The 18,364-nt window shown below is 35.6% G+C and overlaps 1 protein-coding gene across 3 annotated transcripts in view; it reads right to left on the minus strand.

Annotated features, from left to right (window-relative positions):
* The window catches only part of VPS41 (VPS41 subunit of HOPS complex), a 208,942-nt gene that overhangs the window by 34,603 nt on the left and 155,975 nt on the right, over window positions 1-18,364 (minus strand). For all 3 annotated transcript variants that reach the window (XM_054564168.1, XM_054564169.1, XM_054564170.1), the window contains 6 exons: window positions 17,936-18,028; window positions 11,458-11,585; window positions 9,667-9,811; window positions 7,682-7,723; window positions 7,486-7,536; window positions 4,801-4,938 (listed from right to left, as the gene is read on the minus strand). In XM_054564168.1, the coding sequence (XP_054420143.1) occupies window positions 4,801-4,938; window positions 7,486-7,536; window positions 7,682-7,723; window positions 9,667-9,811; window positions 11,458-11,585; window positions 17,936-18,028 (597 nt within the window). The remainder of the gene's footprint in view (window positions 1-4,800; window positions 4,939-7,485; window positions 7,537-7,681; window positions 7,724-9,666; window positions 9,812-11,457; window positions 11,586-17,935; window positions 18,029-18,364) is intronic.

Genomic DNA, 18,364 nt, shown 5'->3' on the forward strand with positions numbered 1-18,364 from the left:
TCATAACTGAATCTAATTCTAACTATCACTTAGAAAAATCTTCATTCATTTTGATTACAAAGATGGTTTACTTCTCTCTGTACCATCATGCCCTTACCAACTCTTAGGTCTTTTTGGGAGAATAGTAGAGGAGCTTCAGGATACACGTGAGAAGTTTAAATAATAAGAGAAAAGGCAAAACACTTGAAGTCAGAGGACCTGGCAGCATTTCAACACAGAATTATTGAGAAACCAACTGAGTGCTTAGATTTGCGCTAGCTCATGGACAGTCCTATGGTTTAGTGAGACTGCCATTCACAAATAAAGAGACAATGGTAACACAATTGGAGAGGTACCATGTTTAGAGGAAGACAGTGTGATTAAAGATGAAGATGCTATCTAAAGTATTTTATTACTGAGGTATCCATAAATCAATTATGTACTTGGAAATTTATTGACATTTAAAAGAACCAGCAGAAGTTTCCAACAGAACGCCCCCCTTTTCTTGAGCAAGTGTGAATGCTTGAGAACATGCTTATCTCAAACCACAGAGAGTTTGCAGTCTGAAGGCTCCTCTGTACTATCCAAGACAGCAGCCACTTGCTACAGATGGCTACTTAAATTTAAATTAAAAATTCAGTTTCTCACTCGTCACATTTCAAATACTCAACTGCAGAACATTCTACAGGATAGTGCTGCTGAAAGCTCTTTTAGGATACTATCAAACATGGTAATTCGTGTACAAAAAATATCTAAAATGCAAATTAGAAGTTAAGAATAGCCTGGAATGCAAGCAGATGTGTAACACCAAACTCAAAGATAATGTGAGTCTCTGAAATTCACAGATTTTTAAATGTTTTAGGACTGGTTCCTAACAGTATCTTAAATTATCCTTTCTCATATATAAGAAAGTAGAACCACCTCTAGAATAATCTCTAGAAATTTTGAGTAAGGTGTAAAAAAATATTTCTGATACAAAGATTTTTTCCATTATTGACACAAGTGAAGCATAAAAGCATACTTCCTTATTTTAGATTCTTGAATGTTCCTGGGCCATAGTGCTCCCTCTAGAGGAAAGAGTGGGGAAACAAAGATTTTTAAAGAGAATGGGACACACAGATAAAATAATAGTACTAAAAATAAAGGTGAAAAGAATAATGACAGAAATTGAGTAAAAAATATTGCAAAAATAATATTTTAGTTCTCCTTTTCTGATTTAGTATAACGGTAAGGAACATAGAAGTTTGGGGGTAACTAACAGGAACCTGATCAACCATAAATTTAATAATGATTTCTACCTAGTCTTGAGCCTGTCATCTTTTATCTAATTTTGTCTTTAAATTTATTTAATGAAAATCTACAAAGTTTACATTTCCAAGCTTTGTTCCTCCAAATTCATAAATACTGCCACCTTGTGAATGCCATTAAATATAAGAGAGATCATAAATTCAGATATAAATTTGCTAAAGCTATTGGGCGGATCCTCTGCTTTTAACTATTCTATGCATAAGCAAATCAGATCTGCAAATAAAAACTAGTGCCTGATCTCCATACCTGGAAATTATAGAAGAAAGGATAGTTTAACAGTTTAAAAATTCATATCTTTCATGATTCTTGCAATACTAGAAAGTATCTTTAGTATTGTTGTTGTTATTTTAATTAACTTTTTAAACCAGAAAAATAATTCCTCACCATAGTGGAAAGAATATGGGACCTGAAGTTAAGGCACCCAGGTTCCACGGCTTGGTTCTTTGACTTATTAGTTTTAGCCTTTGAGGTGTTTCTTTCAACCCCTGAAGACTCAGCTTGTCGTGGACAAAATGACTTTACCCACCTACTTGTGCTGTTGTAGAGACTCAATAAAAATAAGGTACATGAAAGCACAGAACATATTATAAAGTATAAGAGAAATGAACAATTTTATTAGCTTTTTAAATTGCTATAGAATCAGGGATATCCAACCTGTGGCACACATGGGGCCCACAATGCTAAGAATGTGGCCCAACACAAAATAGTAAATTTACTTAAAACATTATGAGATTTTTCGGTGATTACATGTCGCAATGTATTTAATGTGTGGCCCAAGACAATTCTTCTTCCAGTGTGTCCCAGACACCAAAAGATTGGACACTCCTGTATCCCTACCACCTCTGTATCTTTTTTATAGTGAAAAATTTCATAGAAGTTTATGATTAATTTTGGAATTTAAGAGTTTTGGTAATTTTAAATCCTGAACTCCAGTCTTTGATAACCCTAAAGGGCTTTTAATGTCATGCCACGGACTCTACAGTAAAGTGTTTTGGCTAAATACTATTGATTGTGGGTCTTCAATCAATTTGAAATAACTGTGACCTAGATTCTTGAGGATTTCAACCAGTCGTATTTGAAACCACCTCTCCTCTCAACAATTACCCAATCCCAGCAAAGTCAAATAACCAGAAATAAGGAAGATAAGAGTTGTTATCCAGCTGGAAGTGAATTATCAACAAAAGTGGGTCAACATGACCTGAGTAATGCCTTGAAACCTTACACACCTCTAATTTTAAATAAAAACTAACATCGAAATACCACCTAAGCATCGACTAAACACTCTATAAAGTATTCGGAAGTAGAAACTTCTGGAGTGGGAGGGGCATTAAAATTTTTAAGTTCTTAACTTTATATCCAGAAAAAAAAGACCAAATTTTGAGTCTGTCTTTAGACAAAACAAGCAAGCATGAACTCCATGACTTTCACATCACTGTTAGCCTGCTTGGGAGGCATTTACTGGGGGAAAACCTACTTTGCTTTTTATGAATTGGTAGATTTTTCATGTTACAAGTAAACATAAAAGAATTAGTTTCTAAGATGAGTGAATGTATATAGAGTTTTTATTTCTAGGACAACAGGAATGAGATCCTTTATGAATTAATAAAGTGAAGAAAATCTCCACTAAGATGGCTTTGGCAAAGTACCTGAGCAAAAATAGTGACGTGGTTTTTGCAAATATACAAATTCCCCAAAATGGAGCCTGATGAAAAAATAATCTCTCATGAAGAAGTCTAAATGACCAGTAACACAAAAGCTCATTTAAAGAGGTCTAAAAATGTGGATTATTGACTTGATTATTTTATAAAGCCATGTTTCCACCATTACCATCTCTAATCCATTTTATTCAAAATTCTCTTTCAGTAGAAAACATGAGGTAGCTAAAAAAAAAAAACAAAACTATTTAAAACATAACTGGTTTCAGTATGCTTGTGTCACGTTCTTTTACATGCAACTGGTTCTTCTCAGTGGATGAGAGAAAAATTCTACAAGGTCTATACAATTCTCTAAGCGAGTTCTATATGTTAGAAGTACCATTTGCAGGTCTGCAAATTTTCCGATGCTCCCCTTTATGTGGAGCAGTGCACTTTCTGTTGAACACTACTAGACTGGAAAAATGTAAACCAGATGAGTTGAAAGTGTGTGAGAAACAAACATACTGGAATTTGGGTGGCACCTCTGCTCCTGTGTTCAGTGAATGAGAAGGAGCCCATCAACCAGAGACAGCCGTGTCCTCCTGGAGCAAACAACGTTTCCTCAAAAAATGACATACAAATGGAGTGGCACTGTTCAAAGAGTTAGATTCTCATTCCTTTTCTAGATTATAGGTCCCACAGTTAGAAAAAAAGGGGGACATTTCCTTTTATTTTTGGAGTAAATTGATGTATTTCCAAATGTACTCTTGAGAAAATGTCTTAGGGTCCAAGTATAAAATGTTAAAGTTTTTTAAATAAATTAAGTTAACATGCAGGCAAGGTATTTTTTTCATTAACTAGATTTTGAAAATGCACTGAGCTGAAACTGGTTTAGAGTAAATCCAATACATTTAAAATTAACCATCATGGGCTGAAGAAGCAACTAGGTCATGAGTGCACATAAGCTGCATGTTATCACTCAACTTCTTACTATATATTTCTTAAGGGTCAAATTTTTTTTTGTTTTGTTGCAAAGTACTTGTTATTTGGCCATCTAAATTTAGTAAGACACTTGCACACGTTAGATAGCATTCCAGATGTTATCAAGAATCATGGGAAACAACACTGATGGCCTTAGATTGCTTAGTTTCTAGTATCTTCACAGGGCATATTACAGTTTATTTTGAAATACCAGGTACATAAAACTTTTTAATTCATATTCAGCCTCAACTAGAACCTTGTGTGTATTCAGTTAGTCATTTATGCACTAACTCATGATGTGACAAACATTACATGTCTAATGTGTGCTGGTTACTGGGTTTACCAAAATAGGAGAGAAAAACTCCTTGTCCTTGAAGAATTTACAAGATGGGAAAAGAGAGGTGAGTGTGTGAGTGTGTGTGTGTGTGTGTGTTTATTATAATTATAATGGGGTATAGTATGCTATAGAAATAAAAGTAGTGTAAGAGAGCAATGCAGAAACACATGAGGTGGGTATTTAAAACAGACTGGTTACAGGACCTAGCATCTTGTCTCCCCTCAAGATGACCCTGAGGCCCTGCGCATACTGATCCTGGTAAAGTGACTTAGACTCCTTACACAGTTTCTGCTATGTGACTGAATCCTAGACCCTGGACTAAAAATCTTTATTCCAATTAAACCTGGCACAGAAATACTTGAGCTCCTTACCAAAATCTAATTCAACAGGACCTCCACCTCTCATCAGACTGTCTTAGTGAAACCTACTGCTTACAGCAACAATCTTCCCCCTTGAAGAGGGATCGGTGAGCAGAGACAGGGAGACTAGAAAAACCAACAGCTTACCCACAAGGACAACTTCTCCTGCTGAAGTGTGTGAGTTGGGGAGACTGTGACTTACCTTTTCAAGTGGGCAATGGGTACTATCTCGGAGAAATGGAAGTAAGTTTGGTCGATCATATTCAGCATAAAGGCTGATCTGTTTTTCATGGTAGGACTGCCCCTTATGATGGTCTCTCTTAAAAAGCTTATGCAGATACTAAAAGAAACAAAGGAACAGACCATGAATGTTAAAATAAGAAAAGCAATACCTGTTCAACACTGCTATTTTCAATTCTAAACAGTGTCCAGAGAGGCTGGAGGAAAGCAGTTTCCAGGAGAACAATCTGACATGAAAGAAAAATATCTTTGCCAGAGCAAGGAAATTTTGACACTTTCTCTAAAATGGCCTGGAATGACTTGGCTCTACCACTTACTAACCAGGTGACCTTGGAAAGTCACTAACCTCTCTGTGACTGAGTTTCTTTATCTGCAAAAATCTTATTGGGTTGTTGTGAGGCTTGAATGAGATACCATTAGTAAATCACTGAGAATCATACCTGACATACACTAAGCACTACAGAAATGTTAAGGATAGTACAGTTGACCCTTGAACAACATGGGTTTGAACTGTGAACTGTGTGGGTCCACTTACATGCTGATTTTGTTCAATAAACGTAAAGTTGTCCCTCTATATCCCAGGATTCGCATTTGCAGATTCAACTAACTGCAGATCAAAAACAGGATTTTTGAACTGCAGCTGGGGAGCCACGGATGTAAAAGGTTGAGTGCATACATTGTTCTACATCATTTTATACGAGAAGATTGAGCATCTTCACATTTTGGTATCCACAGGTGGTCTTGGAACCAATCCCCCAGAATACAGGGGAGGAAAGGTAGTTACGTTTTGGGGGAGTCAAAAGTACTACATGAATTTTCAACTCTGTGGGTTAACCCTGCATTGTTCAAGGGTGAACCACAGTTGTTAATGTTGTCACCACCATTTGCTCTCCCTCAGAAATAAAAAGCTTGATTAGTGGTTTTCCTAGAGCATAAAAATCCTTGCCCTTTTACATATGGGAAGAGAATTATGGGATAGGAATATGGTCTTAAAAATTCAAGCAGCAAGCACTAAATTAATTCTCATACAGTCCTCATCTCCTCTCTGTTAGGATTATTGAGAAACTGTGTTTGCAATGAAATGCTGCCTGTAATGGTGGCATCAAAAACAACAAGTAAAAATCAAGAAGAGTACAGGTATTCTATACCAATTTTCAAAACAGATTCCTTTCCTTAGCTGTTTGAAACAGTTAATAAACTTCAAAGGCAGTGAGTAATTCACTTTCTACTCAGAGGCAAGATTAGGTCTATCAAAATATTACATAGAAGCTGGAAATCAATGTTCAATGTTCAGTTAATGTTAAATGTAAACAAACATCCCATACCCCTCTGGAGATGAAAAGATTTCATCCCAGCATTCAGATAAAGAGCCCTCACACCCTGAGCAGACTGGTTCAAAAGAACCAGACCGTATCTGCCTGCCCTTGCAGCTGTAACTGTCAATGAGTCACGGGAAGTTCGATGTTCACTGTTGTACACGGTCACTAAAGAAGCCTAACCATGACAGATACATATTGAGAAATCACTCTTCAGGTTAAGTGTTCATATCTCCCTAAGGCAAGAACACAGGACAGCAGTTGGACAGCACTCCCCGCAGTCTGATTAAGGCGACTGCCAATCTACTGGCCTGGGCCCAGGTCAGTGAGTGAGCTGGACACACAGTACCATTTCCCAGGGCACAAACACGGTAGGAAGATTCTGTCACATCTACCAAGGCTAATTTATAGAGACATTACATTACCTGACAGGAAGGGGAGCCATTTTAGTGTGAGATGTGCCACCATTTCACTACCACACTACTTACAGAGTCATACAAATACTTAATGTCTGTAATCCTGTCTCATGGCATAAGGAGGCCAGAAATCACTGTTTTATAAATAAATCCCAAGATGGCCAGCATTGTGCTACCTTTCTTGGGTCAACAGGTAATCCTGAGATTTCCAATCATGAGCAATATTGCAATAGCATCTGCACAAAACTAACTTTTGAATAAAATACTCTATTCCCAGAGTCTCCTTTTGGGGTGCAGAAAAGTGGGCAAGGATAAAGAGCACTCGTGGTATTTGATCCTCATAGTCCTACAGGAATAATCCCTATTTTCATTGAAGCCTTTTCTTCTATAATTTTTAAAGGACATAGAAAACATCTATTCCTGCTTTATTCACATGCAGAGAATCAAAGTGTTTCCCCAAACGAAATCCAGGATAAAGGGCCTTAACAGCACTACCACCAAGACTACACTAGAGAAGTAAGATTAGCTACTACCAGGTGAGGAACAAAAAATCAAGACTGTTCCTTGATCATTCTGTGGTATTGTAATTTATGCCATAATTATATTAACAGTAACTATAGAAGGAAGGTGCTTACTCCCAGGCATAGTTTGATAATACAAAAATGAATGTGATAACTTTTTTAAAATCACAATTCAATTGTGAATCACATTAAAGTGGCTTATCTATAATTAATCCCTAATCTGGATTCAGAGCACACACTGAATTTCAATCATTACAGAACACTATTTGTGGTCAAACCTTCAATCTGAGTATTAACCCAAAGAGTTCACTCCAGTATTCTCACACCAATACTGAAAAGTGACACGCGCCACTATGCCATCAAAAGAGCAAAAGAAAACAACTTTCATGCTCACCACATGCTGTAATTCTGGTCTGTCTTCTAATTCTTCCACTACCTTTTTCATCTAGAGAAAAAAGAAAATTTTAACCACAGAGTTATGAGGACACAAACATAGCTGCAAAATTATCTGATAAACATCTTTCCTCTTCTTGACTATCAAAGTCCTAGACACTCATCTGGTAACATATATAAAAATAAAAGTCACTCACTGAAATTTTATCTTCGTTGTCCAAAAGCATGTCAACAGCTTTCTGAAATAAAAAAAAAAAATAGCCACAGTTATTGAAATTTGCCATGTAGAACATGATATAATGCATATGCTGTTACAGTTAAAGGTAGAAGGCTTATTTTCCACACATAAGGAGGCCCTTAGCTTTACAACCACTGGTAAGTGATATATTTATAAAAGAATTCATTTTCAAATGGCCCTTACTCTGAGGTTTATGTGTTTTGTATACTACTGAAATGTTATCTTGTTATAACTCACTAAATTCAAAATATCTTGACTATACATATTATAGCTTTCTTGAAGTCTCAGATATCTTCACAGGTTCTCATGAGACTCTCAGTAGTTAGGGAGGGAGTCTGATCCCAATACCACAGAAATAAGCTTTTCTTCTGGTCACCTGATTACTGACCAAGTTCCTTTATAGATTTCACAGATTCAGAGGGCTGGTGTTAACGTGGAGAAGATAGGAGCCAGAAAAAAGTAAGATACCTTAAATTTCAGAATGATACAAGTTTTACAGAACTTTAGAATTTACTTTAGCTACCCTTTATATTCACGAAACACAAATCAGACAGAGTCTGTAACAAGATCCCCCAGGCTGAGCCTCAGGATACCTGGGTCCTGTTCTTGCCTCTGCTACTACTTACCTGTCTGCTCGACATTTTTTTTCCTTTGAAATATGAGGTATTGGAAGAGATTACCCTACAGGTATGTTGTAATTAAAAAACTCTATGATTCCTTAATTTTGATTTTGGTTCATACTCTTGAATAGCAATTAGTTTCAACTCATTCACATTTTTTTCTGTAACTACATATGCAAAACTAGGTTCTTGAGACATATGGGTGGATGAGTAAAGAGGCATAAGGATATTGGCAAATGTAATTAATTTTTATATAAGCATCTCATCCTCTTGATCATTTTAGGCCAAAGAAGAAGAACCTGTATACTTGAATTTCCTGGGAATTGCACTAATTCTTTTTAGGCCTGTAGTCCCTTAAGGATTTGATTCATTTAGAATAAAAAATAGGTTAAAGGCATCTTTCAGAAAAAAAGAGGTATATTTAGCTAAATTAATTTTAATTAAGTGTAACAAGTTTAAATTTAATTTTGTGAAGATTAATAATCAGCACATGATATTTATATATATGTATACAAAATATACATACACATATATAGCATATAATACCCTTAAATACATTAAAATAAAACTGAAAATTCCAAGTACACCTTTTGGATCCTTAAGGTTCTCCCCTTTGATTTATATAAAATTTCAATTTTCTGAGTAAAAACTACTGTGTTTTACAAACCTCTTTATTTCAATGACTAGCACTTGTCATTAGCTTTCTTTTATAAACACACACATCGCACACACATACAGAGTTTGCATCCCTGTATAAGAGCTGCTGGGAGCTCTAGAGGCTGGATGCCATCATTAGTCACGCAACCCACCATTCAAACTCGTCTTATAATAAAATAACACATTTCCCTGTCCTGGATCTAAGTGTCATCTGAGACCCATGGACACCCTACATGCCAAATCTGTAAATGCTAAGGAATAAAATTACAATAAATGGATCAAAGTAAAAGTTTACTTAAAATTTTAATTCTGGGACATACAATTAAGAGGATTAAATGAGCCAAAGCATATGGTTAGTTTCTTTGTTTCTATGAATTACATGAATTGTTTTACTAAAAATTTACTTCACACACAATTTCAAAAGTTACACATCAAGTTATTATTGCTTTTACAGAAAAATCATGTCAAATAAAGAATTTTTGAATGCCAACTTCTAAAATACCTGACATCTGGTAAGGGTCTGAGTGTCCTAAAAATGATCAGCATACAGTCAAGGTATGTGATTTATTAACTACTTTAGCATTTGGGTAAATGTCTAGTTACTAAAAATTTAGAAGAATGAAAATAAATTATCAGTATTAAAATTTAAGAAAAAAACACACATTACCTCAGAATCAAAATCCATTAATAAAACAATTTTATCCTTGATAGAGCTGAAGAGATTATGCTTGTGAATCAACTGGAAAACATCCTTATGTCTTAAGGTTAAGTATATTTCCAGAGCATTGCCATAGTTTTTGTCATAGGTATACCTGGTAATAAAAATTTTGTACATTAGTGTTCATTAATACCTCTGATTAAACACTCATACTCCTATACAAATCACATTTTACAATATTAACAACTGAAAAACATGTTTATAGAGAAAAATTAACTTTATTTGGAAAGCTATGCCCTGGGGTTTAACTATACATAACTAGTAAGTATTTCTTTCGCAGAATCTTCCTTTATATCTCACCAAAATTTTAGGAAATTTACAATATTTAATAAAAATTTTCTTTTATAGAAATTTTCAAATTTAAAAAATATTTATTGATTTGAGAGAGAGAGAGAGAGAAACATCGATTTGTCATTCCAGTTATTGATGCATTCATTGGTTAATCCTTGTATGTGCCTTCACTGGGGATCTAACCCGCACCTTAGCATACTGAGGAAATAGTCTACTAAGCTATCCAGCCAAGGCCTCAAAATTTTTAAATAAAAATCCATATATCAGAACAAAAACAAACAAACAAACAAACAAACAAACAAAAACCATTATGATCCAGAGTAAAGGAAATGCTTATTCAAGTAGTGGAAAAATCAGTTTAAATTCTTATAAACAGTATTCAGCTGACAAATAAATAATATTCCAAAAGCTTATTTTTAAGGGGCTGTATAAGATTTAATGTGTTTTTCTGTTGAAACAATGTTTTTCACATTGCTTAATTCCTTATGCAGACTCCTGAAAGCCAATTGGACCTGAACTGCACTTAAGTCTAGTATTAGTACTATTTATTAGTATTACTTATTGGTACTCTGTTACTACTACATAATCTAAGAACTATCTAGAACAATGTTTCCAGAAGAAAATGATGAGTGTTCCAACTCAGAATGTCACAAACACAACACCCTCTGTGAAAAGTCTTAAGCAGTCCTGAATGCCAGGCCATGCTGTGTACCTTTCTTGGTTTTGGGCAAAAGATGTACGACGGGCAAAGCATAGGTCTGAGGTGGTGGGAGTGCCAAGGAGAGGCTGAGGCAGGAACTGTCTTCCTGAGATTACCTTCACTTGTTTCTTTTTTTCACTAGACCACCGCTCTTTGAGGGTATGAGTGTACCTTATCTATCTCTGTATCACAGGCATACAGAACAATGCCCGGGCCACTAAACGTACCCCCCAAAAATGAAACATAACCTAGATTCCTTTTACTGAACCTTGAATCAATGCTAGGTGCTGCATTTAGGTTTTGATTATGACATTTCACTCAAGCCTTAAAATTGTCTCATAAGGAATTGTTACCGGCAATCTTACTGATAAGGAGTCTGAGGTTTGACAGAAAAACCAACTTGCAGTTCCAAGAATGACAGAATCTAGAGCCTCATAGGAAAACGAAACTGCCTCTGTAATCTAAGACCAGCACCCTTTCCTCCAAGAACCGCTGCCTCTGCCCAGTATTGCTGACTAGGATTCTTCTCTGGGAAACATTACACTATAATTGTAGTTTCACATATTTTTCTTACCCCCTAGTTGTTCACTGAAGGTTTTTGAAAGGTTTTCCCTAAGAGTGAATATTAAAAAATGGTATAAAAGCATCAGTCCTCTGTGTCTTCCCCATTCAGAATTTACCAGATCTAAAATATGAAAAATTGTCCATATAAGATTGATTGGGAAAAAGAAGCACTAAATTATACTCACAGTTCTGCAAGGGTCTGAAGTAAGGTCCTGTTCTGACTATCTTTCCTCAGGTGATCCCGAACTGCCTGAACTATTACTGAATTGTTGTACAGATCTCCGGGCCATTCTCGGATCAGAGTGGCAAAACCCTAACCAAGGGGGAAAAGAGAACACTCTTTAAATAGGAAAACAATTAAAATAGTTTAAATAAAGCCTAAAAGTATTCATGTAAACAGACAAAACAACTTTATGATGAAAACTTTGGTCCACAAGTGTATCAATTTTCACACTATGGGTTTGGAGCTGGCCACCAGAGATGGAGAACTACTGCACACTAATCTCTATTTGCCACTCCTGGGAAGTAGGTGGTGTCATCCACCTCTATACTTAGTTGATGAAATGCACAAGAAAGAAAGGCCCTCTTGTCTGTCAATAAAGCACCACTGCACAGACACGAGTATAGGTCTGACTTGCTCTGTCCTCACTCTGGACTAACCACAACACCTGGAAGATATCTTTAACAACTTACACATACCTGATGAATGTCAGATCTGGGCAGCACAGCCAGCACACTGCATGCCATGGCTTGTCCCACAGTGGAATCACCTGCATCCTTCAGCAGGTTAACACCTTTGTCCTCCTTCCATGCCTGCCTCTGACCCTAGTTTTGTTCGGGAATTTGAGACTTGGGCTCAAGCCTTATTGTCTAGTTTTCACCCTGACTATCATTGGATCTCAAATTTTGTGGTTTTGAGAGAAAACCCCAGATACTATCTGGGGTCATCATCTGATTGGATCCTGTTTCTCTCCTATGGTGATTCTTAGGGCTGATTCTGCCCTCTTGATTCCTAACTTTAGCCCTCAGGTTTTGTAACTTAGTACAGTACTTTACTTACTGATCCTTGACAACTTAAAATAAAACAACCCCTAACAAACCCTCATATGTATTTAGAAGACAGCAAAAATCTTTAAATTATTGAAAATAATTTAAATAAGTATAAGTAAAAGTCTATATTATTGAAAAATTCATAATAATATTAAATAACTCAACCAATGCCTTCACTACTTAGGATGTGATTAAATGATATTTAGAAATGAAAACAGGGATGTAAAATTTGCTTCTGTAAGGTGTCAGGATTTGGTAAGAAGAAAATTACAAAAGAATCAGGAATACTGTCTCCATTGAAGTCCTGCCCACTTTCTCCTAAAGTGACTCCCAGAAAGGACAGCAAGAGACCAAGACAATTGGCTATACACTTCTATTCAAATTGCAACTTTCCTATATATTAGCATGATTGCAGTTTGACTCGAGACATTTGTGAAGGGGACTCATGAAATAAAGATGATATATTTTATTAAAATGATGTATTTTATAAAACTACTGAATCAGAACATTTAAATATTCTCTAAACCAACATGATAGTTTGGATAAAGTTTCTGTTTTCTTAGGACTGTGTAAATTTTAAAATAAAAACTCAAAAGATTTCCACCCAAATAACTGGCAGCTCTCAGTATACCTAAGACCAGGAATAACACTATTCAAGACAGAAGAAAGCTTGGCCGTGCTTTCTCTTCTGTATGTTCATGCAACAGCCAACTTATAATACAAAATAAGACAAACTGGTCATGTTGTATGATAAAAGAATGATGATTCCTACATAAATTGAAATAAGCATTTATTACATGGCTTTTCCCTCCTTAATGGACTGTGTGCTAAGAAATGCTGATGAATTAACCCTGTGTCCATTATAAATTAGAAGACAGTTATCGGGGAGCTGCTACGATTGAGTGAGCAAAGTTAGAGAACATCTCAGTGCCCGTTACAGTTAGTAAAAAGTTAAAAATATTCATTAAATGAAATGCCATAGAAATTGTCTCACTTGTAACATGCATAATCATTTCTAATTAATATTATAAAACAAAGTTTAACTATTTAAAACAATTCTGCAAGGGTTGTAAATGAAGAGGCAAAGCAATATGTATTTCAGTAGAAATCCCAAAAAATATGTCATGAAATATCGTCCCCTCCAAGAAAATACTAAGCCACCATGTGTATCAGAAAATACTAGAAAGAAACACAAGTCCACTATAAGTCTTTTCTTTTTTTAAATTTTTTAAGAATTATTTTTAAAAACTTTATTTTATTGATTATGTTATTACAGTTGTCCCAATTTTTCCCCCTTTGCCACCTCTACTCAGAACTCCCCATCCTTTAGTCAATCCCTACATCATTGTTCATGTCCCTGGGTCATGTGTAGGTTCTTTGGCTATGCCATTTCCTATACCACATTTTACATCCCCATGGCTATTCTGTAACTATCTATTTGTACTTAATTCCCTCACCTCTTCACCCATTCCCCCAAATCCCCCTCCCATCTGGCAACCATCAAGATGCTCTCTGTATCCATGATTCTGTCTCTGTTCTTGTTATTTGCTTAGTTCACGTTTTAGATTCAGTTGTTGATAGATATGTATTTGTTGCCATTTAATTGTTCATAGTTTTGATCTTTTTTCTTAAGTAAGTCCCTTTAACATTTCATATAATAATGGTTTGGTGATGATAAACTCCTTTAATTTTTTACTTGTCTGGGAAGCTCTTTATCTGCCCTTGGATTCTAAATGACAGCTTTGCTGGGTAGATCAATCTTGGCCATAGGTCCCTGCTTTTTGTGACTTGAATATTTCTTTCCAATCCCTGCTAGCCCACAAAGATTCTTTTGAGAAATCAGCTGACAGTCTTATGTGAACTCCCCTGTAGGTAACTAACTGCTTTTCTCTGGTTGCTTTTAAGATTCTCTCTTTATCTTTAACCTTTGGCATTTTAATTATGATGTGACTTAGAGCAGGCCTCTGCACCCATCTTGTTTGGGACTCTCTGTGCTTCCTGGACTTGCACATTTATTTCCTTCACCAAATTAGGGAAGTTTTTTTGTTATTTTTTCAAACCGAGGTCTAATTTCTTGCACTTCCTCTTCTCCTTTTGACACCCCTACAATGCAAATGTTGGATTGCTTGAAGCTGTTTCAGAGGCTGCTTATACTATTTTCATTTTTTTGGATTCTTATTTCTTCTTGTTCTGATTGGTTGTTTTTTAATAAGTCTTTACACACTGAAGAAACCTTTTCAAATAACTATGGGCAATAATGGCCTCTCTTTCAGTCTCTTAGAGAACGTATTGCTCTGTTACTTATTTTCTAGTTGTTTAAAGCTTATTAATGTGGTCTCCCCAGTCAGTCTGTAAATCCACTGAAGGTCAGGATTGTGTTTTTTAATTTTCAGAAAGAAAAAGTTTAGAACTCAATATTCCAGAAGTATAGTTGTTTTTTAAATCTGCCCTTTAGTGCTGTTTAACACCACAAAATTTTCATCTACATAATATGTGACCAAAAGTCTTGCTACAGAAAACTGCTAGCTGGTCAAATATGTGACAATTTAATTCAAAATTAAGAATGAAACTGAGAATAATGGAGGCTAAATATGAATTATTTATAAGAGCTTATGACAATAAAAAAAAACTGTTTATAACCTTCTTAGTAGGGACCAGGAAGACACCCAAAACATTCAGAGAAATAAAATCTATAAGCTCCAAGCTTAAGTCATGCTTATTTCTTTCAGGCCCAGTCAAAAGCCTTCCAGATAGGAATCAAAAGGATAATTTTTTTTTATCCTCACCTGAGGACATTTTTCCATTGCTTTTAAGGAGACAGGATGGGAGAGAAGGAAGGGAGAGAGAGAAACATCAATTAGGTGCCTCCCATAAATGCCCAGACTGGGATCAAGCCCATAATCCAGGCATGTGCCCCAACTGGGAATTGAACCTTCCACCCTTCAGCTACAGGACGATGCTCCAACCAACTGAGCAACACCAGCCAGGGAAGGATAATTTTGATGGTACAGAAATTGAGTTTCTTGAAAAAATAAGAGTTGAACCATGTAAAAGAAATTATAACAGAATCATAAAGATAATAAAATTGCTTTATATGGTTAAATTACATTGCTTTAAAAAGAAGACAAGTATAATAAGCTGCAGTATCTCTAAGTAAAGGATATACACTTTCCAATCATTTTCACAGAAGACTCATAATTTTCTTTTGTGATTACATACAAAGACAGAATATTTATGACAGCCACTGCATGTACTCATAACATACTAGAAAGAAACACAAGTCCATTGTAAGTCTTTACTCACTGAAGAAACCTTTTCCAATAACTATGAGCAATAGTGGCCTCTCTTTAGATCTCTTAGAGAACATATTGCTCTGTTACTTATTTCCTAGTTGTTTAAGGCTTATTAGTATGGTCTCCCTGGTCAGTCCATAAACCTACTGAAGGCTTGGACTGTGTTTTTTAATTTCTCAAGCATCCGGCTGAGTGCTTAGCCCAGTTCTAGAACATGGTAGTTTCCCAATAAAGGTATGTTGAAAAGAAGTGAAAAGGAAATAAATAGAAACTCTAGTCTACATTAGTTGGTATCTAGCATAAATGACAGAAACTATTCCTATAATATCTTCTGTAAATATCCAGGAAGAAATATATCCATTCTGTTAGAGAAGATTGGGTTTTTATAATACATGCTAATAAGAGAAGATGAGAAAACACTGTCTCCATTAGTATGTACGATTAAAAGAAATATTGATATTGTGTTTAAGTTGAATTCATGCTAAAGCACATAATTTATTCTTATAAGAATATAGGCTTATAAAAGTAAAGGGATTATATACATACATACATACATACATACATACATACATCAGGATGCTTGGATCTTACATATCCAGCAATACCTGGTTGACAGTAACTGACCAAACGCTTGAGTTACCAGGGTAAGGGATCACTATTTTAAAGGTTCATCTAGATTCTAAGGTATAAAAAATCATCTGAGTTGAAACAGTGTTTGCCATATTACCACTCCTTAAACTGAAATCAGTTATTGGTTAAAAAAAGTATCTTAACAAAGTGTATAGTGCTTGGTAGGCACTCAAAAACACAGGATTTCCTTTTCTCATTCCCCTTCTAATCTTACTGCCTCTTTCTATTTCTGTGTGTTAACCTTTGGCAAGCCACCTTACATTCTTGTGGGAAAGAAGAAAGCTGTAAACAAAGTCTTCCTTATCTTTAAAACCTAACTCAGAACAAAAAAGAAGGCAATTACTACCTGCACCATACTGTGAGGCACCAAAAATGACAACTTATCACGAGGTTAGGCCCCTGAACTTTACAAGGACTAAAGATGGTGCCACCTTTATTACCCTGGAAGTTGGCCCAAAGCTAGAGAACAGGCTACAACTCCTGGTTTATGGATACTCCTTGCACCCATCAGATCTCTGAAAAAGAGCTTACCAGCCCTCTTTAGAACCTGCCTACCAGAAATTTCATCTTTCCTTCTGGTGAGAAGGGGAACTAGGCTGAGTTTTAGTCACAACACTTTGCCGATGCTCTCTGACAGAATCCAGCATATCGTGTAATAACGTATCTCTACATCAGAGTTCTCAACCTCAGTACTGGCATCTAAAGATAGATCACTCTTTGTCACAGGGCCTATCTTGTGCCATTGTGAGATATTTAATAGCATTCCTGCTGTCCTCTGCCCGTTAATGACAGCATCAATTCCCCAGAAGGAACAACCAAAAATGTTTCTAGACATTGTCAAATGTCCCCTGTGGGACAAAACCAGTCATTGTCAAGAACCACTGGTTTACATGCTTGGGCGTGAGTCGGATTGAGTGATTGCTGAAGGGTCATCATTCCATTCATAATTCTATGCCTAGTACCTACCACCTTCCTGAAATATGGTAGGTACTAAACAGATACTTTCTGAATAAATGTGTATCAAATTAACACACTTTAAAATTATAAGCCATTTTGGGTGCATGCAAAGAGCAAACAAATTACAATCCAAGCACATTATTTATTAAATATATAGCCTTGGGCATTATTTAATTTCTTCTTTAGTTCTCTCTTCTGTAAAACTGGATATTACTATTTATAGTATTGTTAGAAGTAAAATCACAATTTGCATGTCAAAGTGCAGAGTTACAGTAGATAAGCAATTTATGTACTGCCTTTCTCCTTCACCAATAAGCAAACAAATCATTTTCAATCTCTTTCCCTATTCTTGCCCTCTCAATTTCTCTTTAATTCTCCTTTGACAAACCTAGTTCTGAGCCTCATGTATCAGAAAGTTCTGATTTCTTTAAGGGTAGTATAAACACTAAGAGCACCTGCAATTCTATTTACGAAATTCCCAAATGGCACGTAGCCCCTTTTTCTATTAAGGCGATAACTTTAAGGAACTCTCCAAAATATACATGGATTAGAGATTTTCACCATCTACATAAACATGAGTTATCATCAGAGTTTATCTACTTCAGTTTCATCTATCACACACGAACTGCAAATCAGTTAACTTTAAACCAGTTGTTCCATTATATTATTTTTCTAAATTTCTTAACATTTTCTATTGAAGATAAGTAAATATGATCATGCTTAAATGTTGTACCTCATAATCACTTTCCAAAAATTCATGCAAGATCATTTCATAGATGAGTGGTTTCAGAACTGGATCCCCTCTTGGCAAATAAGGACTAATAGCCTACAGAAGAAAAGGAAAAAAAAAAAACAACCTTTAAAAAGTGGTAAAACAAAACTGCACTCAAATTATGCAGAAAACATAAAAGTATATTTTCAATTTTAAAGTTTAAGACAACGAAGTACTTTGGAAAATTATTATGAAAAGATTCAAATAAACTACTTTCTTACAACACATAAATATACATATATACATATAAATATTTAATCTTACTCAGAGATATGTTTTCATTGATTTTAGAGAGAGAAACATTGATATGAGAGAGAAACATCCATTAATTGCTTCCTGTACGTGCCCTGACCTGGGATCAAACCCACAACCTAGGTATGTGCCCTGACA

This window comes from Pteronotus mesoamericanus, unplaced genomic scaffold (genome assembly GCF_021234165.1).
Source record: "Pteronotus mesoamericanus isolate MK-2021 breed Mesoamerican mustached bat unplaced genomic scaffold, CSHL_Meso_final scaffold_85, whole genome shotgun sequence".
Lineage (NCBI taxonomy): Eukaryota > Metazoa > Chordata > Mammalia > Chiroptera > Mormoopidae > Pteronotus > Pteronotus mesoamericanus.